The sequence below is a fragment of the Chenopodium album genome, chromosome 20 (assembly GCF_948465745.1).
Source record: "Chenopodium album chromosome 20, dcCheAlbu1.1, whole genome shotgun sequence".
Classification (NCBI taxonomy): domain Eukaryota; kingdom Viridiplantae; phylum Streptophyta; class Magnoliopsida; order Caryophyllales; family Amaranthaceae; genus Chenopodium; species Chenopodium album.
The window spans coordinates 11,215,684-11,243,343 of record NC_137853.1 but is presented as its reverse complement, the minus strand read 5'-3'; the positions used below and the strand labels follow the sequence as shown (position 1 = coordinate 11,243,343).

Below are 27,660 nucleotides of genomic sequence, written 5' to 3'. Positions count from 1 at the left end.
AAATAGCATCTTTTTGTTTCTTTTTGGTAGTGCTAGCCATTAGCTAGATACTCCTATTCTTAGGAATAATGGTTCGTTTTATCGAGGTCATTTATCTCATGAAGTCATCAAGTTTGATGATATGATGATATCCATATGCCTTGTTTTAGCTCCAAGGGAGCCTAGTATAGTTGCTTAGACTTTGTAATTTCTTAAATTTAACCTTGTATTCTCCTTATTTAAAAAAAAATTGCCTCACATCACTAATCTTAATTAATGGGGGTAGAGGTAGATAAAAGAGCATATGAGGTTGCAAGCAAAAATTAATCAATTAAGGCCCATGGCAATCTTTTAAAATATTAATACTCCGTAATTTTTTTGTAAGTATTAAATACACTTCTTAAATACGAAGTAGTATAAATTTAGGAATTCATGACAAAAATACACGTAAATTAGTGTAATTAATCCTAAAGCGTTCTAAAGGGATGCATGTAGCATTTTCCTTTTCTTTTTTTAGTATATGGAATAATATTATTTAGTGATGGATGAAGTAGCTAATACTACCAAATTTCTAATCATATCGAACAGTTCTTGTATGGTTAGTTTGATATTTGTCATCAATACTTTGTTATTTTCACATTTTCTTTTATTTTGAACAAATATATTTGATAAATTACGCTTCAAGAAATGACATTAGAGAAGTATTGGTACCAAACTTTCTCAAAAAAAGGAAAATTATTACTCCGTATTTAGCCTTTATGATATTTTCGGAGTGTGTGATACTATAATAGAGTAAGGGAATTTCCATCCTCAAATCGTCTCTAAAAACTCTAATCTGCGAACAAAAAAAAGTCCAACACAATCTAATAATACTAATCTGATTTTTTATGAAGATGCTCATCTAGTGATCTACTTGACCAAAAAAGAATAGCTAGGCATTTCAACAAATTCAGAAACTTTTTATTTTTTATTAAAAAAGTTAAAAATATAAAAATAAAAAATTAAATTACTGTATTGGAATAACTCAATAATTAATCAAGTTGTTAATTATAGTCCTGACTCCTGACCCATTCACAAAGAGCCGTTATCAAGTGATACCATTCTCCCGTGACCTGACCTTTCCCCAACTTAACCCCACTTCAAATTTTCTACGCATCAACCCGTTAAAACTGACTCTCTCCTGAAACCCTCATTCAACATTTTCATTATTTTTTATAAACTATTTTTATTTCTTTCTTTCTTCAATCTTAAAATAAAAATTAAAAACACCAAAACTAGCCGTTGTAATCTACTCAAAATCCTCCCATATCACTCCCTTTCATACTCCCCATTTCTCCCATGAAATCTTTCTACTGTCTTTTTCTCTGTCTTTCTTTCTCTTCTCTTCTCTTCTCTTCTCTTCTCTTCTAACAACATCAAAAGAGAAGACAACAAAACAAATCTAACTTATTCTTTCTTTATTTATTTCTTACCATATTATTAGTCACTATTTATCCATATAAATTCATTCATTTTTGTTAGATTGTGCATTTTTGTTAGATTTTGATTAATGGGTGATTTTCATTTTATACGAAAACATAAAGGGGTAGCCTTAAATTTGCTTAAATTTTCATTACTATACTCAATTTTTCATCTACTATGCATTTCACCCAATTTTGTAACAGGACAACAAAATGATGGTGTAACTATCACACTTTCTGATTTTCAAGCACTACAAGCGTTTAAGCGTGAGCTCATTGATCTTCGCGGCGCGCTTAAGAGCTGGAATGGTACTAGAAATGGAGCATGCTCCGGTAGCTGGGCCGGCATCAGGTGTGTCAAGGGACAAGTGGTAGCAATACAACTTCCATTCAAGGTTTTAGGAGGAAGAATTTCTAACAAAATTGGTCAATTTAAAGAGCTTAGAAAGCTTAGTCTTCATGATAATCTTATTGGGGGTACTATCCCTTCTTCTATAGGGTCTCTCCCTAATCTTAGAGGTCTTTATTTGTTCAATAATCGATTTTCTGGGGTTATCCCAGCTTCAATTGGGAACTCTCCTCAAATTCAAGCTATTGATCTTAGTAATAATCTTCTAATTGGGTCTATTCCTGTTAATCTTGTTAATTCTCCTAGGATTTTTAGGGTTAATTTGAGTTATAACTCGATTTCAGGTTCGATTCCTCGAGGTTTTGCTCTTTCTTCTTCTTTGGTTTATCTTGCCCTTCAGAGTAATAATCTTTCTGGATCAATCCCAATTTCTTGGGGTACCCAAAATTTAAGGTCACTTACTCTTGATCATAATTCTTTCAATGGGGCTATCCCACATTCTTTGGGCAAGTTGAGTAATCTTGAGGAATTATCTTTGAGTTATAACAAGTTTAATGGTAGTTTTCCCAAAGAATTGGCTGGTTTGAAGAATTTGTCATCTCTTAATCTCAAGAAAAACCATCTTACAGGAGATATTCCTCTTTCAATTGGTAATCTTTCTAGGATTAGTCTCCTTGATTTGTCAGAGAACAACTTCACAGGAGAAATTCCTGCATCACTCGAAAATCTTTCCAATTTGACCTCTTTTAATGTTTCCTACAACTCTTTCTCCGGCCAAGTTCCGGACCGCCTTTCGAAACGATTCAATTCATCTTCATTTGTAGGAAACATTGAGTTATGTGGGTTTAGTCCTTCAACTCCATGTATTGCAGCAACACCAGCTGAAACCCCATCAATGAGCCCATTATCTAGTGAAAAACCAAAGCACCATCATAGAAGATTGAGCACAAAGGATATAATCTTGATTATTGTTGGAGCACTTCTTGCAATATTGTTTGTACTTTGCTGTGTTTTGCTGTTTTGTTTGTTCAGGAAAAGAGCAGGTGCTAAAGCTAGGAATGGCAAGTCTGCTGGAGTTGAGAAGGGTTTTGCTGCAGGTGCTGCAGGAGCAAGTGCTGAAACCGGACCGAATGGCGGTAAATTGGTGCTGTTCGATGGACCATTTGTGTTTACAGCTGATGATTTGCTGTGTGCAACTGCTGAGATCATGGGGAAGAGCCCTTATGGAACCGTGTATAAGGCCACACTCGAGGATGGTAATCAAGTCGCGGTTAAGAGGCTTAGGGAGAAGCTTGCAAAGACCCCGAAAGAGTTTGAGATAGAGGTTGCTGCACTTGGAAGGATTCGCCACCCGAATCTACTCCCTCTTAGGGCCTATTACTTGGGACCTAAAGGAGAGAAGCTGCTGGTTTTTGACTACATGTCTAAGGGTAGTCTGTCTTCCTTTCTTCATGGTAAGCAGCAAGTCTAATATATATTTTTCATGTCTTCTGTTTTTGAAGTATATTATAATGCTAGGAAATCTTGTAATTATAGATTGTGTTTTATATGATTAAGTTGATAGTATATAAGGTTATTTTTGTGTAGTCTAATATCATTGTGAACTTTTCTTTTCGTGTTGAAACTTAATTTTGGTGATCAAGCTCCCTATATTATGACCTAATACATATAATTTGGGATGTTTTATATGACTAAGGTGATAGTATAAAAGGTTGATCTTTAGTCTAACACTTCACTGTGAACTTTACTTTTTATGTTGAAATTTAATTCTGGTGACCAAGTTTCCTATATTATAATCTGATCTTGTACATATAATTGGGATGTTTTTTGCAGCTCGAGGACCTGAAACAACAATCGATTGGCCAACAAGGATGAAGATCGCGATAGGAGTAACACGTGGACTGAACTATATCCATAGCCAAGAGAGCTTAGTTCATGGAAGTCTCACATCAACTGATGTATACCTAGATGAGCAAAACAACCCCAGAATATCTGATTATGGGATTCACAGGCTGATGACTGACTCTGCAAACACCAATGTGATTGCCACCGCTGGTTCAGCAGGTTACCGCGCACCTGAGCTTCCAAAGACTAAGAAGGCGACTACTAAAACCGACATCTACAGTCTAGGGGTGATCATATTGGAGCTCTTGACAGGAAAGTCTCCTAATGAGTCAGTTGACGGTTTAGATTTGCCGCAGTGGGTTGCATCAACTGTCAAGGAAGAGTGGACTAATGAGGTTTTTGATTTGGAGCTGATGAGGGATGTTTCAACTACAGGGGATGAAATGCTTAACACATTGAAATTGGCCTTGCACTTGGTTGATCCTTCGCCTGATGCGAGGCCGGATGTTCAGCAGGTTCTTCAGCAGTTAGAGGAGATTAATCCTAAGCTCATTGCTGAAACTCCTGAGGAATCTGCAGAGAAAAGCCATCACTGATCTGAATTCAAGTTGGGTTTTTTGAACTATATAAATACTTGTGATATATTGTATACATTTTCTGTTTGAGTATATAGGCCTTATGTTATAGGATCAATAGTTGTATTTGTTATAGATGTGGCATTTTTTATTCTTTAAACATGGGTAATAAGGTCAAAACACACTGTAAGATATGCTGTAAGAAATGTAGTTTTGTATACACAAAATCAATGAATTTGAGGTATTTCAGTTAAATACACAAAATCAATGAATTTGAGGTATTTCAGTTAAATATTCTCTATGCTTTAGTCGTTCCTGTGTTTACCAATGTAGCAGAGGACTACATTTCTAGACTATTTGTATTTAAGTATTATGATACATGTGAAAAGACTAAAAAGAGTGCAAATTTGAATGAAGAGGTCATGTAAATGAAATGTTCAACTTATAAGCTAGTAGCAGCAAAACCGGTAGTGTTAGCACAGGCAGCATCTGAAAAAGGTTTTAAGATACAATCGATCAATGAATGGTCGCGAATGTACATACCCTCATCAGAAACATCATGCAGTATATCAAAATTCCAGACCAATGCTAATTATGCTATTAAGGTAGATAATACTTGTGAGCTTATCAGCAGAATTACACGTAATACATAGGTTTGGTTTGCATCTAAAATCCGAGATAAAACCAAATTCTGTTAACATGATGCAGTATCAGGGGACATGGGCTAAACTAATTAAAGGATGATCTGATAGCATATTTGCTGTCACGCTCATGACTGTAATTAATATTATTTTGTTTTTACTTCAAATCTATAGACAATTACTTTTATCAAGCTTAAGTGCTAATCAAGTTGGTAATTTGTGAAATTAAACTTACGTACTGGTTATTTATCTCACCAAGGGACACCAAATTAGCATTTCGTGATCCTATTAAGGGAGCATAGTTTGAGTTTAATTTCAGAGAAGAAATACAATAGGGAATCAGTAAAATTAATTTCAATTTAGCAAATTGAATTTAAAGTTCAGTAAAAATAATTTCAATTCAGTAAAATAAGTTCATTTCAACAAAAATAAGGTGAAGTGAACAATATCTTAGTTGTTGTTATGTGAGGCATAACACTTGACAAGAAGTTGAAATATTAAAGGAAGTAAATAGCAAAAATACATGGAAAAGAGAGGTAGATGTTGTGGACCCACTTATTTTCTAGTCGTAATATGAAAATATACACAAAAAGTGAAAAATATACTAATGGGAATTTAGTACTCCGTACTCCTCTCGTTTCATAATATTCGCAACACTTTGATCGGCACATATATTTTACATGAAAATTTACTTAAAGACTAATCCAAAAACATTTTACATGGCAACATATGTTTTTTCATAATGTAATCAAAGTAAGTATATGATGAATAGTGTAAAAGTCAAAGTGTTGCGATTATTACGAAACGAATGAAATAAAAAAAAAAAAACGTTATTATCAAATTAAACATATACAAAGTACAATTGCGAAATCGCTTAAGCTAGCTGAAATATTAAATGTCACAATATTGTTGTCATATGAGGTAAGAATTTGGAATGTCAAGTGTCACTATCTTGTTACTTGTACTTCATTAATAATTAAAATACCAAGTGTCACTTTCTAATTAATTGATTAAAACTTTTGTTTTTGTATATCAGCCATCAATAATATTATATAATGTGATATGATATGATTGTTGATTTGTTGTCTTCTTCTTCTGCCCATCCATTGTAATTTCGTAAGAGTTGTTTATATCATTTTCCTTTGCAACACACCGAGAAAGAAAGAAATACTTTCGAATACCGGTGCGAATTAGTCCACTCTCAAAGATGGGGCAAATATAACCAAGACCATTCCCAACACTTTGAAAATGGCCCCGACCCCACAATCCGGCGGAGAAAACAAACATCACCCTTTCTCTGACCAACTCCCACTCCCCAACTTCACCACCTCTCTTTCTCTCTCCTCCTCCTCGTCCGCCATGGATGACCTTCCATTGCAGAAGGTAACTATCTCAGGCCCAACCCTCTCCTCCCTCATCAACCGCTTCGCTTCTTCCCCTTCCAACACTCAAGGCCTTCTCTTCGGCAAATTCTCTCTCCACACTTCTTCTCTCTCCGACGACTCTCCTTCTCCTTCTCTCTCTCCTTCCTCTCTCATCGCCACCATTACCGGCTTCATCTCCTGCGGCAACTCCTCCGGTGACTTATCTTCTCTCCTCCGCCGTACCCACCACCGCCACGTCATCGGTTGGTTCTCCGGTCGCCGGAGATCCCCGCTTCGTCCTTCGCTTCACGAGTTTGCTGTATCGCAATCGCTCTCCTCTGAATCTCCTCGTGTTTTTCTTCTCCTAACGACGCCGTTTAATGATACCCAATCCCTGATTCATACTCATGAGTATAGGGTTTTTCATTTTTCTCGATTGGAGAATTCCTTCGAAACGACGCCGTTGGATGTGGTTAACATTGGGCCTGCGTTTCGAGGGCAGTATGGTGCGTTTTCCCCGAACTCGGAGCTTCCCTTGTTGCCCTGCAATTTTCAAGGTGGGTCCCCCATGAAGGATGATGAGAATATGAATTTGAAGGAGATGAAGAGGGTTGCGAAGGATCAGAAGGATTTGGAAGCTTACGCTGCGGCCGGGTACGAGTTGGGGAGTTTGAGTAGGTTGATGGGTTCAGATGCCGTGAGTTATGTGAGTGGAGTTGAGGAGTTGTATGAGAAGATGCTTGCTAAGCTTGATTGCTTGGCTTCTCAAGTTGAGGGGTCTTCTTCTAAAGTGCTTGAGATGGTAAGCTTTGTGCAATGTGTTGATAGTATTGTTGATTATGCTTTTCGATTTTCGAATCGTGTAGAAAGTAGTTGCATTTTTGAATTATTTGAATGGGAAACTAATTGATGTTTGTGGATTGGTGAAGTGAAATCGAAATATTGTTAGCTATTGTTGGTTTCTTGTGTTGATGTGTAATGATATAGGCATGTACTAGGATTATGTTAAATGTAGGGGAAATTGGGAAATGTGGATTAACATGAAACAACAATGGAATCAGAATTATTCAATTGTGTTCGTGTTGATTATACATTTTGGCTTTGAACTATTGTAAGTTTTGCATTGAACTTCAGTTGTTTAAAGGCTTAAATGTTTTAGAGTTTTTGTAGTAGGTGTTCTATAAAATGGCTTTGTGTATGTATTGACCGAGTATTGAGTTATGGATGTCTTACACATAATGTATTGAATGCAATGGAAACTGAATATTGAAAATGGACTGATATTTTAGACCATGGATTTAACTCTGCTGTGTAATTGGAAGCCAAGAAACTTATCAAACTCCTCTTATTTGTTTGTATAGGAAATTCATAACATGAAGTTGAGGCACAGAGTTGCTGGGCTTGAATGATTGGGAATTGTGGATATAATTGGACATTTTTTGTTCTGGTACCAGGTAATGCTTTTAGAATTACTTGTGACTTTGTTAACATTGCTTATTAACCTGACATAAGTTGGTTTTCCCCCAATCTTACTCTTAGAGTCTTATACTCTTATGTGAATGTGATGCTAGCAGTTTGAGTTCCGTGGTTATATTATCATTTGTTTTTGAGTTTTGTGTTGCATGTGGTGCTATCGATTTCTTGGTATAGACAATTACAATGTATTGATTATCTGGGAGGATATGAGAATTCCTCTTTTGACTGCAGATTACAGATGCCTTTTTAAGAGGAATAGTTTTAATGCTAGTATCATAGCTAAAAGTTCCCAGGGTGCTCTTTGTGACAACTCTATGTATATAAGTATCTTCAATCATTCAATTTATTTCGAAGAACTTTAGAGTCATAGCCAACGTAGATCTGCAGTATTGGGCTGTTATGAAGACACGGCAAGCTTTATTTCAAGCTGTAGACTCTTAATAAAAATTACGTTTGGTAACTTTTAGTATCATGATCAAATAAGCAATCGGAGTTGTAATAGTGATCTAGTAGGCCTGAAGTAACAGCTACTTTTGCTGTTGAGACTTTATAAATTGCTTCTATGGCTCTATACCTATTTAAAAACTGGTTGTTAAGGGATCCATGCAAGCCAGGCCTGAGGATGATATGTGTAAACACGCATTTCAGACAGAGCTTGATCTGCTCCCTCTTTTTATATGGATGGGAATGTAAAAACTAAAAACCATCTATGCTGAGTTCTACCTAGTCTAATCTAATTTGCTCTCATCGTCCTTTGAAGCTCACAAAAGGCGAAATATATCTGCGAATCGGTAATATTGGCCCAAGATAACAATTTAGGGAGTGAATTGTGAACCCATAGAAAGTTTCCATGTTTGGGAAGTGTCACAGACTAACGGCTGGTTTAGGTAAGTGTGTTGCTTAAGGAAAAAAACAAAGGGGTATTATATTCATCCGTCTCATAATTGTTAATGTTGACCTTGTTGAAATTGTGTCTTCTCACACCATTTGTTTATATTAGAACCACTTCTGAAGGTTTTCTTATGTGTTAGATAGTCACTTACATTATATTTCTCCCTATTGTCATTTTGCTAATTGAATGCTGTTCGCATATGGCTGCAAAATTTAGACTTTAATTGAAAAAGACATTGAACTATATAGGGTCATGGATTATGGAAATTACATAAGAGGAATTATTAGGGGGTGTATGGTTTGGGGTGTTCATTTAAGGGTAAGGGAATGAACTGACTTGATTCACTTTGGTATCATTTATTTGGCCATTTTTGTGATTCCCTTTAGCTTTTACCTTCTTTTCTTTTTCACTTCCCCACCCTCGCCTCCTTAGGTATTTCTATTTTCTCTCCCCACCCTATTATCCCTTCTATCTCTTTCCTTTCAAATCCTAAAACCCCATTAATTGCCCATCCTTTCTTAGACTTTGATGAGTTCTCTTTGACCATCTCCAACCACTATTCATAGCTTGATTTTCTGCATTGAATTTAACAGTCAAAAGAAATCTGTGAGTATTTCATTTCATTTCCAGAACAGATACCAGTGTCATTTCTTTCCTTTACCCTTGTTTTCCTTTTTTGGATTCCATTTCGTGTATCCTGCCTGATTGCCAGAATCAAGTGCCCCTAAATTCTGTCAACCATCAATAGTTGAAATCACTTTTGAAAGGTTTTCCTTGATGAATGTGTTAGATAGTCCCATAATAGTTCTCCCTTATTGTCTTTTTGTTGAAATATTCTAACCATATATTACAATGAATATGGAACATGTATCATGGGGATTAGATTATAGGAACTTGTGGGGTATCAGTTTTTTCGGAGAACAAATGCTGATTATTCTCCTCTTGTTCATTCATTCGGTCATTCCAATTCCTTCATTCCTTGTACCTCACATCTGTCCTTTTGTATGGTAGCTGCTTTGTTATCTTTCTTTTGCATTATGGGCTAATTGTTGCATGGGTTTTGGAATTTTGGGCGATGCAATGTCAATTACATCAATAAATTATATGCTTGGCTATTTGGGAGCCCCAGTTTCTCAATTGATGGCATGAATGTAAATAAGAGAACATATATCAATATATTTTAATTTTTTTATATTGCTCAATTAATACTGTTAACTTTCCATCCGCCTTCACTCTTCTTCTTCCTCCTTTTCCCACAACAAACTCCGTTGAAGGAGCTTGAGTTTTTGTCCACCTACATCTTCTTCATCCTCACCCATCTTCCACCATTTCCGACACCTTTTGTCTCCACCGACATGTCCATCACCACTTCTGGCGGAGCAGTCACCGAATTAAACGAATGGTCAACCCAAAGTTCCTCCATTGAAGCAGCCCTTGAGCTTCTAAAATCTCCATTGAAGAAGCTCTTCGAATTTCAGTTGTTATTCACTAAGTTAGCAATTGTTAACTTTTGTATTGCTTATATTACAGATTCACCCCCACCTACCTATTCAAAATGATAGCAATGCCCCCTTGAGAAACAGATTTCGTTTCTCAAATTGAGAAACTTGTATTTGTTTTTTCATTTCCTATTCTAATTAGTGATTGTAGTAAAACGTGATGTGTTTCAGGAAGCTTGGTGTCTATTCTTTAGGAGTCTAGTTCCTTTGTCCTTGTTATCTGTATACTTTCCATTGTGCTGGTTTTTGCCTGTGTTAACATTTAATGGTATAGACTGTGTACAAATAAAACTGTGAGGGATCTTAGAAATTGTGGATTGTTGCAATGTCATTTTTTTGGTCAAGGGAGAAATAGAAGGGTGATGACTTTTCTTATCCTTGCTTACCTACTGATCTTTGGTTCAGTGTGAAAGCCTGATGTTTACCTACATCTGAGAGACAGCCTTTCATTAAGGAATCAAAGAGTGCTGCAGATAGAAAGCAAGGGGTCATAGAGGTTATTAAGGAGGGTTGGAGTGTCAATTTCGGAAATCTCATCAAACACATAATGAGAAAATGGCTCTAAAGGTCAAGGCTTTTCTGATCCTTGGCTCCTTGCCCCTTTTGTTGATTTATTTATTTATTTATTTATTTTATTTTTTTTCTGAAATACAGCTTTTTGGTAGAATATAAACATTGAGAGAATTTAGTGTCTTTGCCCGTGTTAAGTGTCGAGGATCTCACGTGGGTACTTGAGGTGATAATGTAATATAAAAAGTCTTAACTAAGTGAGGGAAGTTCTTTAATTTTCTTTTTTGAATTTATTTTGTGACCATGATGGGCGCTGAGTGTGGCAACTAGGAGGAGGATTTTGCTTCTCGTTTACAGGGGTAAAATCATTTCTGTCTGTCATTCATCGGAATTTGTATGCTTCCTTTGAAGCTTTGGAGCTGACTGTTGAGTGTTGACTGACTAGATGCATCTCACCCTTTTTTCTCCTAGTCATTTTTGTTTGGAGGGGGGGGGGGGGGGGTGTCCATTAGTCTTAATCTGCCTGATCAATGATTATTCCATCTGCCAGATGTGTTTCGTTGGTGGTTATAGCCTTCTGCTACTTGCTTTGCTCTACCAAATGGGATAACTCAGGGCCAAGATAATTTGTTTACTTAAGGAACAAGGTTTTCTCTTTGAAGTTTCTTTATACCATGCTGGTCTTAATAAATCTTGGGATAATACCTTAGTCTTCTGCTAAGACTGTTGCTGGCTTGCTGCCTTTTACTGTTGCCTGTTGGAGTTATCAACATCACCTTGCATTTTTCTATCAAATTAGTCCCTTTGTTCATGTTCCAGAACAGGGAGTTCTTGATTTACAGCTTTAAACTGTATTAATCAGGATTCTGTAACATGCTGCAGAAATAGATCCCCATGCCCAATTTTGATATGACATCTGGAGCTGGAGTCCACATATGAAAAAACCATGAGAATACACTGCAATTTTTTAAAGCTGAGCTTTTGTCCCTTTAAGCTGAATATAAGGGAATTTGAGATCCAAGAGGGTAGAAAGGAATTGAGAGATTGAAGGTATATGCAAGGGAAGATATTATTAGTCAAGTGAGCAAGAAGAAAATGAGAAGAAGTTAATAGCTATTGAATATAAATGTAAGCGAAGTTAAAGAAATAAGCATCAAGAGGGTAGGCTAAACTAGATTATTTGCTGTCATCAATCTCCGTATGATCATTCATACATGTATCATAATCCCAAAATTAAACATATACTTTGTATTTAATAACATGGAAATTGCCAAAAGTGATTGTAACTTGCTATGGACTTACTGATAGAGGAACATCATTCTGGATTGGGATAACTCATTTTTATGCTGTAGAATTGAATTAAGTGTGTTGCAATGATGGATTGCTGAAACTATCAAAGTAATTATTCAGGATTTCAGGCTGCCTCTTCCACTTTTTGCTAAAAAATTGTAGTCATTGTTACTACAGTGCAATGTTTGGAGGAACTAGCTACGGTACTTAGAGTTAGCTATATATCACGAGTGGATTCTCCGTCGGCCAAACTACACTTATAACCTGCATGAGTGCACCTGTACTGCACTAGAAGCTAGTTTTTAGTTACAACAGTCCCAACTTACCTAAGGTAGTAAACATATTTGCATTTGTTTGGCTTGCAATTTCATAGGAACCACTTCCCATAAAATGGAAGAACTCATTTACCTAGTCTCTCCCCTTAGGTAATTGAAACTCCTAATGGGATTTGGGAATTCCTTTTATATGCTATCAAACGAGTCTTGCAATTTCCTAGGGAAAGTGATTTATATGGGTGTGGGGGCTTCTTAGGAATTAGTAATTCCTAAATCTAACCAAGTTACAGCCAGTACCTTGAATGGTCATTGAAAATCAGGACATTCTTCTTTATGCTTAATGTGAGTGCAGCATTGGGATCTTTGCTAATCGAGATTGTAAAAATGTATATCGGTCAAACTACGTATTTCAAGTTGATAAGATGGTGTGCCTTATCTTTTGTGTTAGATGAGTCATGGATATGTGGCAATTTGTGTTTTGGCAGCAGCCATCATGGCTGCCTTGTGCAGTTCAGTTTTAAATGAAAACTGCATTTGATCTCTTCATCCTTATTTCAGTTGAAGGACAGCCGTGTTTTAAATGAAATGTCAGCATACTGCCAATGCTTGTGTAGATGCATTCTAGCAGTACTTCGATTGGCCGAAAGTAATGGCAGATACTTTGTAGTTGCAATTGGATTGAAGAGAGCATTGATATTTTCTGTGGGTATACAAGTGGAAGATTACATTTTGGTTTGGTCAATTGTACAGTTGACGAGCTCAGATACATCATCAACTTATTGGGGTCTGTGCTTTTGTTGTTTCTGGTTATCCATTTGCTAAATGTGAACTGAGATGCAACTTGTTAAATATGCTTTCAATGTGTGTTACACTGTTCTGCGAATGTATGCAGTACATTATTTTAGTGGGTTAACCTCCTATCTATTCAAAAATTTAGTAATTTAGTTGCAATTTATCTTCATTCTTGTTATGATTCCCCACCTCCCTCTGTAACTATTGCTCCTCCTTGTCTTAGGTTGAAGGAATAATATAGATTACTTGTTAGAAAGTGTGTATGCAAACGTGCTTGCTTGGAATTGGGCAGTGGTGGTACTCGGAACTTGAGATCAAGTTTTATCTATATCATTGTTCTATGTGGCTTTCTCTACGTCCTAATAATCGCTAATTTAACACTTATAAGTTGTGTATCATGATCCAATGCTGATGTTTACAAAATCAGCTACAAACTTTGAAAGGAAAGAGAACAATTGGACAATAGTAAGCTGAGTGGTATAACCCCTTCATGTAATAGGACAAAGTATGTGGTAAACCTCCAACTGAGCCAGAGAAGGTGAAACCCACACATTTCTATCCTGCTGCATTACCAAACATTATTACCAAGTGTAATCTATTGATCCTAAAATGTGAAACTTTGGTTAACTCCTCTGAGACTATCGCGGGAAGCAACCTAAAAAAACTCTTAAGCATATAAAAAACCGCAATTGTTTGTTGCTCCTCACGGTATGAGCTCAATTGTGCCTGTTATCGCCTTCTGGTGTAGACCATCAAGATTGGTATTAGGCCTTAAAAAATCTGAAGAACTGATGAAATCAATTCCTAAAGGTCCACTTAAAGGTTGCTGTATCTTGTAATTAGGCATTACATCTGATGACTTGCTGTGTTGAAACAGGAAGTCACTGTAAAATAATCCTTGCTGACCAAACTCATAATCATCCTCTTGCTTCAGCCCAAAATTACCCCCAAACGCATCTAGTGGCTCCATTACCCAATCATGGGTGTAATCAAACCCTAAATTCAAGTAACTCCCATTACTCGAATTTGTCGATCCCATCGCAGATTCTTCTTTAGCTCCACCACCATCTGTCACTTGGGACACACAAGGCGACTTGAGCTCTTCATTGAATCCCTTGTAATGCTCTGACCCTTCAGTAGACTCGGAAGCTGTTGATTGCATATTTGAGCCGTACAAAACTCGATCTTCATGCTCTTCATTCTGAAGAGGAAAGTTAAGGATCGCTGAAGGGCCATACATAGCCTTGGCTGCTTCATCGTAAGCCAAGGCTGCCTCTACAGCAGTAGAGAAAGTACCAAGCCACAACCTTCTACTACGCTTACTTTGTTGATTGTTACCATATCCTGTAGATTTGTTGTTGATGGGCTCGCGAATTTCTGCTACCCATTTGCCCCAAGTCCTCTGTCTCACTCCTCTGAATGTGCACCCCAAATTTTCAGGACCGCCTTTCCCTGGCATACACCCTTTTCTTGACCCTCTTGCTGGACCCTTTCGGGTGCTCTTCTTCAGTTCTTCTATGGTTGAACCAAGTTGTTGATTTTGGGTTTTCCATTTTTGTATAATCTCTGCTACAGAGTTGTAGCCATTGCGCTGTCTTCGTGCATTCATATATGTTCTGTAAACACCCACATAGAACAACGAATACACAAGTCGTAAATGGTAAATCAAAGTGGCTGCTTGATGAAAAATGAAACTCAACGGAAGATTTTCCTTTTAAAACTTGTTCAAGGGTTTTGCATGAAGCACACTTATACATTATACTAGGATTTGCGGATAAGAGAAACCGAGAAACCGCAGATACAATTTTATACGTAAATATTAATAACATGTTACTCTAACCATACGCAAAGTAATACTCTTATCTTATACAAGAAGCATTAACTCAAAATCCAAGCACAAACCTTATTTAAGCTACATATTTTTCTTTACTTTTTTTTTTTGGAACGGATTCTCTAGCACTACTTAGTGCAACGACTTTGAGCAAATACAGGTCGATCTCTATTTACTCTCCCTCCGTATTTTGTTAAGTGTTCTATTTCTTCATCTGCAAAGTTTTAAAAGGAATAGTGCAAAGTATTTTAAAATTAAAAAAAAAAAAACTCTAAAAAAGCAATGGTAGGTACAAGTAGGAGAAGAGAACATTAGAAAAATCTTAAGATGTGATATAAGAGAACCACTATTTTTTTTTATAATGGAATAGGGACGGGTGAATCCCAATAAATTATAATAGACATTTAGTATTTACAATCATCCCTTAAATTCTCAATACAAAAATTAGACACCCCTAAACTAATGACATCACTTTTGAATTGCTCCCAGATAATTTTAGGTATAAGAGAACTACTAATGTATAAAAAAAATAGTAAAATATTCTTATGAGTTCCACAAATAGAGATGAAGCACTTATTACAATACAATCGGAAATGAAAAGTATAGCATTAATTAAAATACAGAGAAAGTATCATCTTGAAGATGGGAAAATTTCGAATTGAGTTGTCCCATATGAACAAAAAAGAGAAAAGATTGTTTGTATGTGTTGAGATTCACCAGAGGTCTACTCCACCTAACAATAAATTGGATCCGATCCCAATCGTTCTGGTATGTGATCAAATTCGCCTAGTCACAAAGGTGAAGGGCACAAAAAATGTTGATTGGACCTAATTGAACTTTGTATATGACCAGATTCACCTACTTAAATCACAAAGGAGAAGGGGATAGGACCATTTGACCTCAACTGGTTTTTTTGGTAATCCAATCTCAATACCTTTCATTGAAGACTTGAATGATTCCCTAATTGTTGCCAATATACTATTCAAAACCCTAGACAATCTCTGTAGATAGATAAATAAATACAATGTTGTCGTATGTCACATTAATAGTGTAATTTGAACTAAAACAGACATAGACCACATAGTACAGTCTTACTAAGAAAACAAGATATATAAAAGAATAAGGGGTGCATAAACTGATAAACTAACCTTTCAGATAGTTGAGACTCCATATCAAGTTGATAAGAATTGAAATGATTGAAAATATGAAATCTCCCTCTTCTAAATCTTTCTTTAATTTTTGAAAAATAAAAATAAAAATTACTCACAAGAAATATTGTTTATGCTAAGAAAATTTAATGTCCCTAGAATAGCAAGCAAAAGGCAGCAGGAAAAGGGTGAAATGGAAAAAGATATTTATAGAGATAGTGTAGGGGCAAAAACGTCAAAAAAGAATAAGATTTTAACAACCTCTGAAAAATCTGGTATGATTCGTGGCATGTTTGTAGGATAAAACGGACACTATAATGTATCCCTGTCTTGACACCTCAACACCCTCACGTGTTCATTTCTTCATTGAGTCCTTCTGTTGGACTAGAATCCTCTTTAGTCAGAATCTTATTGTGAAAGGCCAAGCCGTTTTTTTTTTCGTTTAAGTATGATTGTATGAATGAATAAAAGAAACGAGTGATCATACGACAATGCACCAATTAGGGTGTGTGTGTACGAGCTTAAGGTGTGGATGAGTGTAGGATGCTTAGTCAGAATTGAACAATGGACCGGTCGGGTTAGGGTTGGAGAATTTTGGATTCGGGTATGATTCGGGTTAGTGTCTTTTGGAATCGGGGAAATGATGTTTGTTTTTACAGTTTGTCATCACGTATTGTGTCAGAAGGTCTCATCTTTAAGTGGATTGTGTATAATGAAACGAGTTAAGAAAAAGTTATGTCATATCAATCTTTTATAAATAAAACTCATGCTAAAATGAAAATGTGTCTACAAGTTCCTTTAATAAGTTTTAGACATTTTGTTAATTAATTAAACATAGATAGGTTGATGTAGATTGGACCGTTGAGCTCGTGTTATACTTAAATTGTTATGTAAAATGTCAAAAATGATGTCCATGTAAGGCTATGACTATGAGCCTATGAGAGTCGTGACTCACCGAAATGTTTAATATCATGTTGTGTTGGGGCTCGACGAAGTCATGCCAAGGTGGACCAATTTCATTTAGGGATTAAGCGAGTTCATGCCGCTTGACTTACGTCTAAATGTATTTATTTAATTGTCATTGTTTAACAAATTCAAAAATGTCAATCCTGTTTCCTATTCTAGTACAAATAACAAGCATAAAATGTACTGTATAATTGTAAAAACAAGGGGATTTAATGGGTATTTAAGTCATGATAAATACTCCGTATTTTTCAGAACATATTATACCTACTTTTTTTGGATAGATAAGATGAAGGATCTTACTGCACCGATACTCCTCACGGGTGACAGGTCAATCCAACCCAGATTAACGGCCTAAAGAATATATCTACTAGTAGCAAAACAAACACAATGCTTGGTTCGTGGAGGCAGATGCACCATCCGCATGGTGCATCCGCTCCAAAATACAAAAAGGCGGAATGAACATGCAGGTATATACTAATGTACATGGGCATATAAAAGAACATAGTGTTCATTTATAATGTAAATAGACATATACATCTATTCAAAAAAAAAAAAAAAAAAAAAAAAAAAAAAAAAAACATACATAAAAGAATTAAGTGTTCATTTATAATGTACATGAGATTTTTGTGCAACAATTTTGTATATATATATTTTTTTTTGAAAGACATTTTGTATAATGAAATAGATAAATAGTACTATTATTTATTTTTTTACCATACATTAATTACAAATCATTTCAATTTTTTTTTACCTAAGTTCACTTTCTCTCTCCAAACAAAACTTCAAACCCATTAAAATTCCTCAAACCTCAAGCAAAATTTCAAGAAATTCGAAATTTTGAGTGCAAAATTGTTCAAGATGACATATAAAAACGAAAGGTAAGACCAAATTCGACATTCATACTTGTTTATTTGACATTTATACTGTTTATTTTGTGTTTGAGTGTTTGTTTTTTATAAATTGGATTGAAAATTGTAATATTTGATTTATTGGGAATTAATTGCGATTTTGATGTAATTGGGTTGTTGCAATGAGAAATAAAATGAAGTTCTTGAAAAAGATCGACCGATTAATACATTTTGGAAGAAGAAAGCAAGCAAATAGACAAAGTTAGAAAAAGTTGTAGATCCAAATAATATAATGTACATTAAAATACAGTAAATAAAGTGTTCTTTTTTCATATATTTACATGATGCAAATAATACAATGTACATTATAATACAGTAAAATGTAATTTTTCATATACATACATGATCATTTATACCAAATTTACATTTACTATATGAATAATGTTCTTTAATATTATCATGTTCTTTACTAATATTACAAATGTTCTTTATATTTTTAAAATATATATATATATATATATATATATATATATATATATATATATATATATATATATATATATATATATATATATATATATATATATATATATATATATATATATATATAACTGGATGTTCTTTATAAAATAACTATATGTTCTTTACAAAATAATTATATGTTCTTTACTAAACAACTAAGGGCCTGTTCTCATTGGCTGAACTCAGCTAAACTGAAATCAACTGAGCTGAACTGAACTGAAATGAATATTTTATAAGAGAAGGAAATTAGGAGCTGAACTGAACTGAGCTGAGCTGAACTGAACTGAATTTCAACGTAAGAGAACATACCCTAAATGTTCATTTCGCTTTTTTTTTTAAAAGAAAACTGGATACATGGTGCATCCGCCTCCACAGAAAAAGTTTCAAAACAAACACATGAGAATATTAAACGTACATAATTAAACATGAATAAAAAAAATACGGAGTAGTATTTATTATTATATTTATTTAAACAAAAAAAAAACAAAAACCCCAGCCACTCATTCCCCTTGCTCTCTGCTGGAATTACGTTTCCCGGCACTCGGCTCTCCGGCAACCTCAAGCTGGTGCACCAGCTGTTGGAGTTATTCACTTGTTCCCATAGTACAACTCCAAGTCTTGGTTCATTGATTTTGCTTCAAAAGATCAAAATTCAAATTTGCTTGATTGATACCATGATTATGGCAATTAGTTGACTTTGATGATCATCATATATTTCCTCCTCTCTAGCCGTTTAATACATAGATGGAAAACTAATTAGTAAACATGCATAATTAAAGGGTTTTTGATTGATTTCTTATGCATGGTTCCCGTGAAATATTAATTCCCTTCTTTTGACTTGAGCTTGGTGAAACTTCTATATAAATGAAGCTCCTCCACTTCTTTTTGGTGACACGGAAAAATTTACATACTACTCCACAATAAATTGAAGCATCCTCCACTTCACAAGGGAGATACACAATTAAAAGATATACTTCTCTTCTTTACTCCAAAAATGTTACGCAAAATAATTTCTAGTTCTGGGCATTGATCATTGTGTTCTCAATCTAGCTCTTCGTAGTACACCGGAGAGTTAGAGTCGTGTAACCCTGGAGGTCGATTGCTATGAGTCCGTGTGTACAAGTATGGGGCAAATTCGACTTTAGGGCAGTGATGCTATATCACGCCACGACATTAAATCAGATAAGTTTGTTCTATTATTAATTGCTATTAGTCATAATTCCTACACCAGCCACCTCCCTGCGCATCTGATCCCTACCTCCTCCCTCTCCCCTCTCCGACTCCCACCAATCATTGTTAGATAATAGATAAATATTATCTTGTTAAATTATGGAGAAAATATAATTGAATGGCTTGAATTTCTCATTGAGCATCATGTCAATATATAATCGTTACACCTCCTAATGATAGAATAAAAGATATACTAGAATCCTAGGAAGTTAACTAAAATACAATAGATAAATATTGACAAAATATAATCTTCCCAAAAATATATCATAGATATCTTAATACCCTCCCTCAAGTTGGAGTGTGTGGATCGACAACGCCCAACTTGGAACGAAGATAATCAAACTGAGCTTTGCCTAGCGCTTTAGTGAAAATGTCGGCAAGCTGTGAATCGGTAGGAACATAAGTGGGAGAGATTAAGCCATCTGTAATCACATCTCGAACAAAGTGGCAATCGACTTCAATATGCTTTGTTCGTTCATGAAAAACTGGGTTCTTAGCTATATGCAGAGCTGACTGACTATCACAAAACAATTTTATCGCCTTTGGATGTTGAACACCCAGACTCAACAGTAGAGCTTTTAACCACTTAAGCTCCATGGTAGAAGCCGACATACACCTGTACTCCGCTTCTGACGATGAAGTAGACACTGTGGGCTGCTTTTTAGTTTTCCACGACATAGGTGACTTTCCAAGAAACACTAGCCATCCTGTTAAAGATCTCCGAGTAAGAGGACATGCGGCCCAATCTGAATCACACCAACCCTGCAGAGTTAAGTCACAATCAGAACTCAATAGAATACCCTGACCTGGAGTACCCTTTAAATAACGGACCACCCTTAAGGCCGCTTCCCAATGCTCAATGCGAGTTGCTTGCATAAATTGAGAAAGAATATGAATCGAATAGGCTAAGTCGGGCCGTGTTACCGCAAGGTAAATAAGTCGGCCGACTAGCCTTCTATAAGACTCAGGATCGGAAAGTAGCTCTCCACAAGCTAAGCCTAGCTTATGATTTTGCTCCATTGGAGTCCCACTTGGTTTAGCCCCCAATAATCCGGTCTCCGAAATGATATCCATAGTATACTTCCTTTGACACAAAAACAAGCCTGCAGGGCTACGAGCAACCTCGATTCCTAAAAAATATTTTAAAGGACCTAGATCCTTCATCTTGAAACAGTCACTGAGATAGGCTTTGAAAACAGTAAGTGCAGCGGTATTATTCCCAGAAATAATTAAATCATCAACATAAACCAAGACATTCAATTGAATACCTGCCTTAGTGTATGTGAACAATGAATAATCAGAGTAAGATTGTTTAAAACCATACTGTTTTAAAGCCTTTGTTAGCTTTGCAAACCAACATCTAGGAGCTTGTTTCAAACCATATAGTGATTTGCGCAATCTGCAAACCAAGTTAGGATCCGAACATTCGAACCCGGGAGGCAACTTCATGTAAACCTCTTCATCGAGGTCACCATGTAAAAAAGCATTGTGAACGTCCATTTGATGTAGTTCCCAATTCTTCAAAACTGCAATAGCAAGAACAGTTCTGACTGTTGTCATTTTAGCCACCGGAGCAAATGTCTCACCATAATCAATGCCTTCTTTTTGATGATTTCCGAACACCACTAGTCGAGATTTAAGTCGCTCCACCTCACCGGTCGACAAAAACTTGGTCTTATAGACCCATTGACTCCCAAGAGCCTTCTTTCCCGGAGGTAGATATTCCAAAGTCCATGTGCCATTGTCTTCCAAAGCCCGAATTTCTTCTTTCATGGATTTGCGCCACTCTTCATACTTCATAGCTTCTTTGAATGACGTTGGATCATTGGTTTGAACAACAGCTGCAATAAATTTCCGATAATTCACAGAAAAAGTGTTACAATTTATATAATGTGCTAGGGGATACGGGGTACCTGGAGTCTGATAGGAAGAACGAGCCGGACTCTTAGCAACAACCGTGTGTGTGACAAAATCTCGAAGTAAAACTGAAGAGTATTTTTCTCAGAAACCGCGACCCATTTGCTCACTGTTTTGTTGCGGTTCATGGCTGGAAATATGTGGCTGCTCGGAGTGGATTGGCGGAGCAGTAGCAGCCTGCTCTTACTGCTGCCTCGTTCCCTGCTGTTGGCTGGACTGCCCAGCAGGGGCTGTGTGCTGCCGCTGCTCCTGCTGCTGTGCGGGCTGCCCAGCAGGGGCTGTGTGCTGCCGCTGCACCTGCTGCTGTGCGGGCTGCCCAGCAGGGGCTGTGTGCTGCCGCAGCCACCCTGTGGTGATCCTCACTTTGCCGCAAGGTGGTTGCGGAGTAATCTGTCTCCACCTGTTCTTTTCCTTCTCCAACAACTAATTCACCCTCACTTTCAACATTATTAGCAACCAATTCATCATCACCCAAAATATAGTCCGCAAAATCAACATGAACATCATCCCCCGTGTCAGTAAAATATGGATCAATATTAGCATCTTCCGGACTACAAAACGGGAACATATCTTCCACAAATTTTACATCTCGAGAGACAAAAAAATCTTTAGTTTCAAGGTCAAATAGCTTCCAACCCTTTTTACCAAAAGGGTATCCCATAAAAACACATTTACGACTCCTACTGGCAAACTTATCCCCCGTCGTCTTTTGATTGTGTGCAAAACACAAGCAACCAAAAGTACGAATAGCTTCAAAAGACGGTGTTTTATTGAAGAGAATTTCAAACGGGGTTTTATTTTGTAGAGTAGGAGTAGGGGTTCGGTTTATTAGATGAGCGGCAGCTAAAACACACTCCCCCCAAAAATAAATTGGCAATTTTGCTTGGAATCTCAAGGCTCTAGCAACATTAAGAATGTGTTTGTGTTTTCTCTCCACTCTCCCATTCTGTTGAGGGGTACCGACACACGATGTTTGAAAAAGAATTCCAGTGGCAACAAAATAATCACGCAAACAATTAAATTCAGTTCCATTATCACTTTGCACAATTTTAATTGTTTGATTGAATTGTCTATCGACCATATCAATAAATGCCATAAACATTTGAAAAACCTCAGTTTTATCAATCAACAAATAAATCCAAACCGCACGAGAATAGTCATCAACAATAGTCAAAAAATAACGAGCCCCACACGATGAAGCATGTCGATATGGACCCCACAAATCACAATGAATTTTTTCAAAAATTCTAGAAGTTTTATTATCACTTAAAGAAAATTTGTCTCTTGGATGTTGAGCACGAAAACATATTTCACATCCTTTTGCTAAACTACTTTTATTATTGCTAATATGAGGAAGCAACTTAACTACTCTTTCCGAAGGATGCCCCATTCTTCTATGCCAAAGATCCAAATCAGATGTTGCATCAACCATAGACACACGTTGCACCACATCCGGTTTGCTAAGATAGTAGAGTCCGTCTCGCCTAAGACCCGTTCCAATCAGCTCCTTCCGTTGGTCCTGTATAGCACACATATGTGAGTTAAATTGTACAACCACTTTTAACTGATCACTAAGTTGAGAAACGGAAATTAAATTGCAATTTAAGTTTGGGACGTATAAAACCCCAAAGATAGTAATTTTATCGGTTAGACAAGCCGATCCGGCCAAAGATGCTAACACACTTGCGCCATTGGGCAAACCAACAAGACACTCAATATCATAAGTGTCAACTAGCCAAGATTTATTTCCGGTGACGTGGTGAGTGGCACCGGTATCGATAATCCAATAAGCATCGTCAAACTTACCATTTAACCGATTTTCGGGAACTTTTGTATTACCCATAAAACCGGCCAAAGCCTTCCATTGCTCAGTGGAAAAGACCTGCCCTGAAGGAGATGATTGCGAATCTGCCGTGGTAGTAGCATTAGCACGTGCCCCCCCACGATTGCGAGGAGTCCAGCCCTCGGGATAACCATGGACTTCGAAGCACTTGCTAGGGTCATGGCCCTTTTTCTGGCAGTGAGGACAGGGGAACCGAAACCAACAGGAGGTAAGATCATGTCCTGCTTTCTTGCAATGAGTGCAGCTCTTGGGGCCACGACCTCCACCTGTTGAAGCTCGTACAGCAAACCCGACAGCTTCGGTTGGCTGTTTTTCTTCGATTTCTTGCTTTGAGGTGCGAACCCTCTCTTCTTGAGTCACCAATTGATATGCCCGATCGAGGCTTGGTAAAGGATCCTGTGACAGAATGTTAGTGCGCAAAGAAGAATAATAACCAGCATATAAACCCATTAAGAAGTCATGTAATTTTGGTTGTTGACGGCGGAGTTCATGCGCCTTTCCAGCAGTACAATTAGAGCAGCAATTACAAGAGATTAAGGGTTCATGGTGATCTAATTCTTGCCACAGAGCATGTAATTTTCCGAAATAAACAGAGACAGACATGGTTTTTGTTTGTTCGCACTTAGCAAGGGAGGTACGAAGCTGTTGAATCCGAGGTCCATTGGTCTGCGCGAACCGTTGCTTGAGGTGATCCCAGAGGGTTTTGCCTCACGAAATTTAGATAGAGAGGACTTGACATCGGCATCAATGGTATTCGTAAGCCATGAAATTAACATGTCGTTTATGGCTGTCCAATCAGACTTCGTACATGGAGGTTTTGGTTCGGTTATAGTCCCATCCAAGAAATCAAACTTGCGTCGTGCTTCAAGTGTCGTTTGAATGTCAGCAGCCCATTCTTCATAATTGTCGCCTTTGAGACGAGTTGGAGTTATAAAATCCCCGGGTCGATCTTGAGGACCAAGGAAATAAGGAGAGTTTGGTTCGATTTTAATTGGTGGTGGTGGTGGTGGTGGTGGCGGTGGTGTAACAACATCACCCGACATGATTTATGTGTTTGTAGAGGGAAAAAAAAAATTAACCTGCTCTTGATACCATGTTAAATTATGGAGAAAATATAATTGAATGGCTTGAATTTCTCATTGAGCATCATGTCAATATATAATCGTTACACCTCCTAATGATATAATAAAAGATATACTAGAATCCTAGGAAGTTAACTAAAATACAATAGATAAATATTGACAAAATATAATCTTCCCAAAAATATATCATAGATATCTTAATATATCTTGTTAATATTATGTAAATGTATATATTATCTAACAAATCACAAATAGGAATAACCCACAAAACCCTCAAAATACGAAGTCAATTCATCTCTATGACTATGAGGGGGATGCAGAAGTATGATATGGGTATTAGTAGATGGATTCCATATCATAATCTCAAACAATTGAGGATTATCAACATTTCTACAACTCAAAGCTATTAATCTATCACAAGACTCAAAAATTGAAAGCTCTTAACCAGAAAATGAAGTGGAGTAAGTAGTAGTGTTAGGTGTAGGATCGAGCTAAAGAGGATACCCTCAAAGTTTGTATTATTCTGAAAAAATTGAAAGTTCCACTTATTTTTAGCGAATGGATGAAAGTTTGTATTATTTTTGATAATTTTTTCTAATTAATTTACTACCTCCGTTACAAGTTATGTGCAAAGATTAGACATTTTCCCTGTCTGCTTTATATCAAATCGTTGCACATAACCTGTAACGGAGGTAGTATATAAACTCAAGGGTATCGTGTAGAAGAATTGATTTGGTATCGTGTAGAAAACTCAACTACATAGGGGTACCGCGTAAAAAAATCCCAATATAATTCAACCATGGTTTAAAACTTCGGAAAATACTACCTTACAAGTTGGAACCATCAAAGACCCTTAGTTAAAAACCCAAAGAAAAGAATCAATTAAAAACCAAAAATTAAAAAATAAATAAATTAAAAAAAAAAAACAACAGAAAGTTCAACATTTTAAAACAAACAACCATTACTACAAACAGCTCTCCACTCATCCCACCAACTCAAGGCTATTCAGTTGGCGCAATACCTGTTAAAAGTCTGCTCTCAATATTACAAGTGTAAAAATTGCATTGGATCATTACATGGTATTATTAAAAGGCGACGGTCATAAGAAGAGCACACACAAAAAGCACGCAATTAGCAAAAGTTGAGCACATAGAATTTACGAAACAACGGGAAGCGACAATAAACAATACTCCAAGTATAAAGCTAGATGCAATAAAATTATTTCACTGGTTGAATAAAGCAATAAATAATATTTACTCAAGACTCGTATTCTTGACCCGACACATAGTCCATTTATTATTCTTGAATTGAGCAATAGACAAGGTTGTCCACATACACCCCGTTGCTCCAAATGAGGATTATCAAAATAATACTCGGTATAAATCCTCACACAACTAACTAGCTTATACAAATTAACTACATAAATTCCTAAAAATTGAAATAAAACATAAACTAAAAATTATAATAATAATTTATATAACATAAGAGACTCCAATCCATAATTCCACATCACTATTATTATATTGTTGTACAGTACGTCCTTCTCATATTTTACTTCTCTTCCAAAATATTAGAATTTCTCTCACCTTTTTCTCTTCGCCACTCGCTCTTCTTCAACCATAACAAAAATTCTCAAATATTTCATAATTAATCTTCAACTTTTGTAAATATTTCAACAAAAATTATAAACTCTTGATTGTGAGTTTGTGTTCAAGCGAAACTTGGGAAACCCTAAACACATCATACAAATTTATTTCAAAAAACTTTACATTAAACATCAAGAAAATTATGAAGAATCTTCATGAAAATGTATTCCTTGAAATTGTGAATAGACTTCGTATGAGGGTGGCGGCAACTACATATGGAGAAGATTATTTCTCTTCAAAACACACATTATTCTGTGTTATTCTAAGTTCCATAGTAGCAATTTGACTTTTTAAGACTTAGTTGACGTATTTAATTACCTAACCTTAAATTTGGGTGCTAATGAACTTAAATTTGTAAAACTTGATTTGGATTGTTATGGTGATGATGACGAAGGGGTTATTGTTACGTCTGATGTGTTAAATTCTTTCATTGTTTATCGATAATTTAAGGGGGCGTTTGGTTTACATAATTAAGGTATAAGATATGGATTTAGAATGTTTAAACCCATAAATTATGTTTGTTTTATGATTTTAAGAGTTTCAAACCCATACCTCAAACCCCCAAGGTATGGGGTTTATAAACCTTGGGAGAGGTGGGTTTGGCTCATTCCCATACTTTTAGGTATCAAATAAAAGAAAAAATTTGCATTCCATAAGCATGCCAAACATACGGTATTTACAAGTTCTAAACCCATACCACTATGGTTTCATTTATGATTCCAACCCCATACCAGTTTGCATACCAAACATCCCCTAAGAGTTCCTCAGAAATTTCCCATGTATAATTGGAGAGGAAATGCTATATGATGTATAAAGAGAGAAAAACGGTTGACTTATATTGATTGATAATGTTATGGGTTACATACTTTATCATCATACATAACTATCTATTTATAGGCCTTAATGTATTAGAAATTAGAATTCTCTAGATTTGACTAAATCTAGATTATTTTAGGATAAACTCTCCTAGATTTTTCTTAAGTGATGTCTACCAAGTTACATTAGACATAATCCTAGAATTTTCTAGATATTACATATTACTAGATTTTTGTAGGATATTTACAATAGATGGTTTTTCTAGATTTTTCAAGATTAATATTTTGACACTCCACCTTAATCTGAAAAATCTTGAACTCTAAGTTGTCTTCTGAACTCGATAAATTTATCTGCTAGAAGTGTCTTTGTGAACATGTCCGTGAGCTGCTCCCCAGTCTTGCAGAATTGTAGCTTGATTTCATGTTTCTCGACTAGCTCCTGGATGAAGTGATGTCGTATCTCAATGTGTTTTGTGCACTATGAAAGACCGGATTATGTGTCGTGGCTGACATGTTGTCACAATAATTTGTTGTTGGTTCTTCCAAGACCTATTTTAGATCACTAAGAATTCTTTTGAGCCATATAGCTTCACATGCTGCACTTGTCGCCGAGATGTATTATGCTTCCGATGATGATAATGCAACTGTTGCTTGTTTCTTTGATGACCATGAAATGGGCTTGGATCCTAACTGGAACATATAGCCACTTGTACTTTTCTTGTCGTCTATGCAACTGACCCGGTCACTGTCGGTGAATCTTGTGAGTTTGCAGTCATCTTAGCTTCTTCCTCGTATTATATTCCATAGTTTTTTGTTCCCTTGATATATCTGAGAATCCTTTATACTGCTGCAAGATGTACCTAGC

The 27,660-nt window shown here is 36.2% G+C and overlaps 4 protein-coding genes across 5 annotated transcripts; 2 read left to right on the top strand and 2 right to left on the bottom strand.

Annotated features, from left to right (window-relative positions):
- Window positions 1–1,213: 1,213 nt before the first annotated feature.
- Window positions 1,214–4,599, top strand: LOC145597523 (probably inactive leucine-rich repeat receptor-like protein kinase IMK2). The gene is made up of 2 exons (XM_081653712.1): window positions 1,214–3,242; window positions 3,622–4,599. The coding sequence occupies exons 1-2, from the start codon at window positions 1,529–1,531 to the stop codon at window positions 4,227–4,229; spliced, it is 2,322 nt and encodes a 773-aa protein (XP_081509838.1). The 5' UTR covers window positions 1,214–1,528; the 3' UTR covers window positions 4,230–4,599.
- Window positions 4,600–5,982: 1,383 nt separating this feature from the next.
- LOC145598104 (uncharacterized) lies at window positions 5,983–13,302 on the top strand. Of its 2 annotated transcripts, none has more exons than XM_081654411.1 (3): window positions 5,983–7,015; window positions 7,575–7,667; window positions 11,473–12,640. In XM_081654411.1, exons 1-2 carry the CDS (start codon window positions 6,098–6,100, stop codon window positions 7,620–7,622), a joined length of 966 nt encoding a protein of 321 aa, XP_081510537.1. In that variant the 5' UTR covers window positions 5,983–6,097; the 3' UTR covers window positions 7,623–7,667; window positions 11,473–12,640. The 2 variants fall into 2 exon arrangements, with proteins under 2 accessions (XP_081510537.1, XP_081510536.1); XM_081654410.1 differs by lacking the exon at window positions 11,473–12,640 and adding an exon at window positions 12,714–13,302 and having other exon boundaries at window positions 5,985–7,015.
- Window positions 13,303–13,566: 264 nt separating this feature from the next.
- LOC145596790 (uncharacterized) lies at window positions 13,567–15,949 on the bottom strand. Its single transcript, XM_081652989.1, has 3 exons — window positions 15,927–15,949; window positions 15,802–15,838; window positions 13,567–14,658 (listed from the first exon to the last, which is right to left on the bottom strand). Exons 1-3 carry the CDS (start codon window positions 15,947–15,949, stop codon window positions 13,651–13,653), a joined length of 1,068 nt encoding a protein of 355 aa, XP_081509115.1. The 3' UTR covers window positions 13,567–13,650.
- Window positions 15,950–21,533: 5,584 nt separating this feature from the next.
- On the bottom strand, window positions 21,534–24,295 carry LOC145596789 (uncharacterized). Its single transcript, XM_081652988.1, has 3 exons — window positions 23,929–24,295; window positions 22,521–23,809; window positions 21,534–22,115 (listed from the first exon to the last, which is right to left on the bottom strand). The coding sequence occupies exons 1-3, from the start codon at window positions 24,293–24,295 to the stop codon at window positions 21,534–21,536; spliced, it is 2,238 nt and encodes a 745-aa protein (XP_081509114.1).
- Window positions 24,296–27,660: the final 3,365 nt, after the last annotated feature.

Bases quoted from the DNA above. Each gene is read 5' to 3' on its own strand.
- LOC145598104 (XM_081654410.1), top strand. From the start codon at position 6,098: ATGGCCCCGACCCCACAATCCGGCGGAGAAAACAAACATCACCCTTTC. The intron at 7,016-7,574 runs GTAAGCTTTGTG...TTGTTTGTATAG, and splicing joins CTTCTAAAGTGCTTGAGATG to GAAATTCATAACATGAAGTT.
- LOC145596790 (XM_081652989.1), bottom strand. From the start codon at position 15,949: ATGGAGTCTCAACTATCTGAAAG. The intron at 15,839-15,926 runs GTTAGTTTATCA...TGTCTGTTTTAG, and splicing joins GAGTCTCAACTATCTGAAAG to TTCAAATTACACTATTAATG. The intron at 14,659-15,801 runs GTATTTATTTAT...AAGTTTTAAAAG, and splicing joins ATGTGACATACGACAACATT to GAAAATCTTCCGTTGAGTTT.
- LOC145597523 (XM_081653712.1), top strand. From the start codon at position 1,529: ATGGGTGATTTTCATTTTATACGAAAACATAAAGGGGTAGCCTTAAAT. The intron at 3,243-3,621 runs GTAAGCAGCAAG...TGTTTTTTGCAG, and splicing joins TCTGTCTTCCTTTCTTCATG to CTCGAGGACCTGAAACAACA.
- LOC145596789 (XM_081652988.1), bottom strand. From the start codon at position 24,295: ATGTCGGGTGATGTTGTTACACCACCGCCACCACCACCACCACCACCA. The intron at 23,810-23,928 runs GTTCGCGCAGAC...CTCTGTGGCAAG, and splicing joins TGGGATCACCTCAAGCAACG to AATTAGATCACCATGAACCC. The intron at 22,116-22,520 runs GTTTTTCAAATG...CACAATCAAAAG, and splicing joins TGTTGATTGATAAAACTGAG to ACGACGGGGGATAAGTTTGC.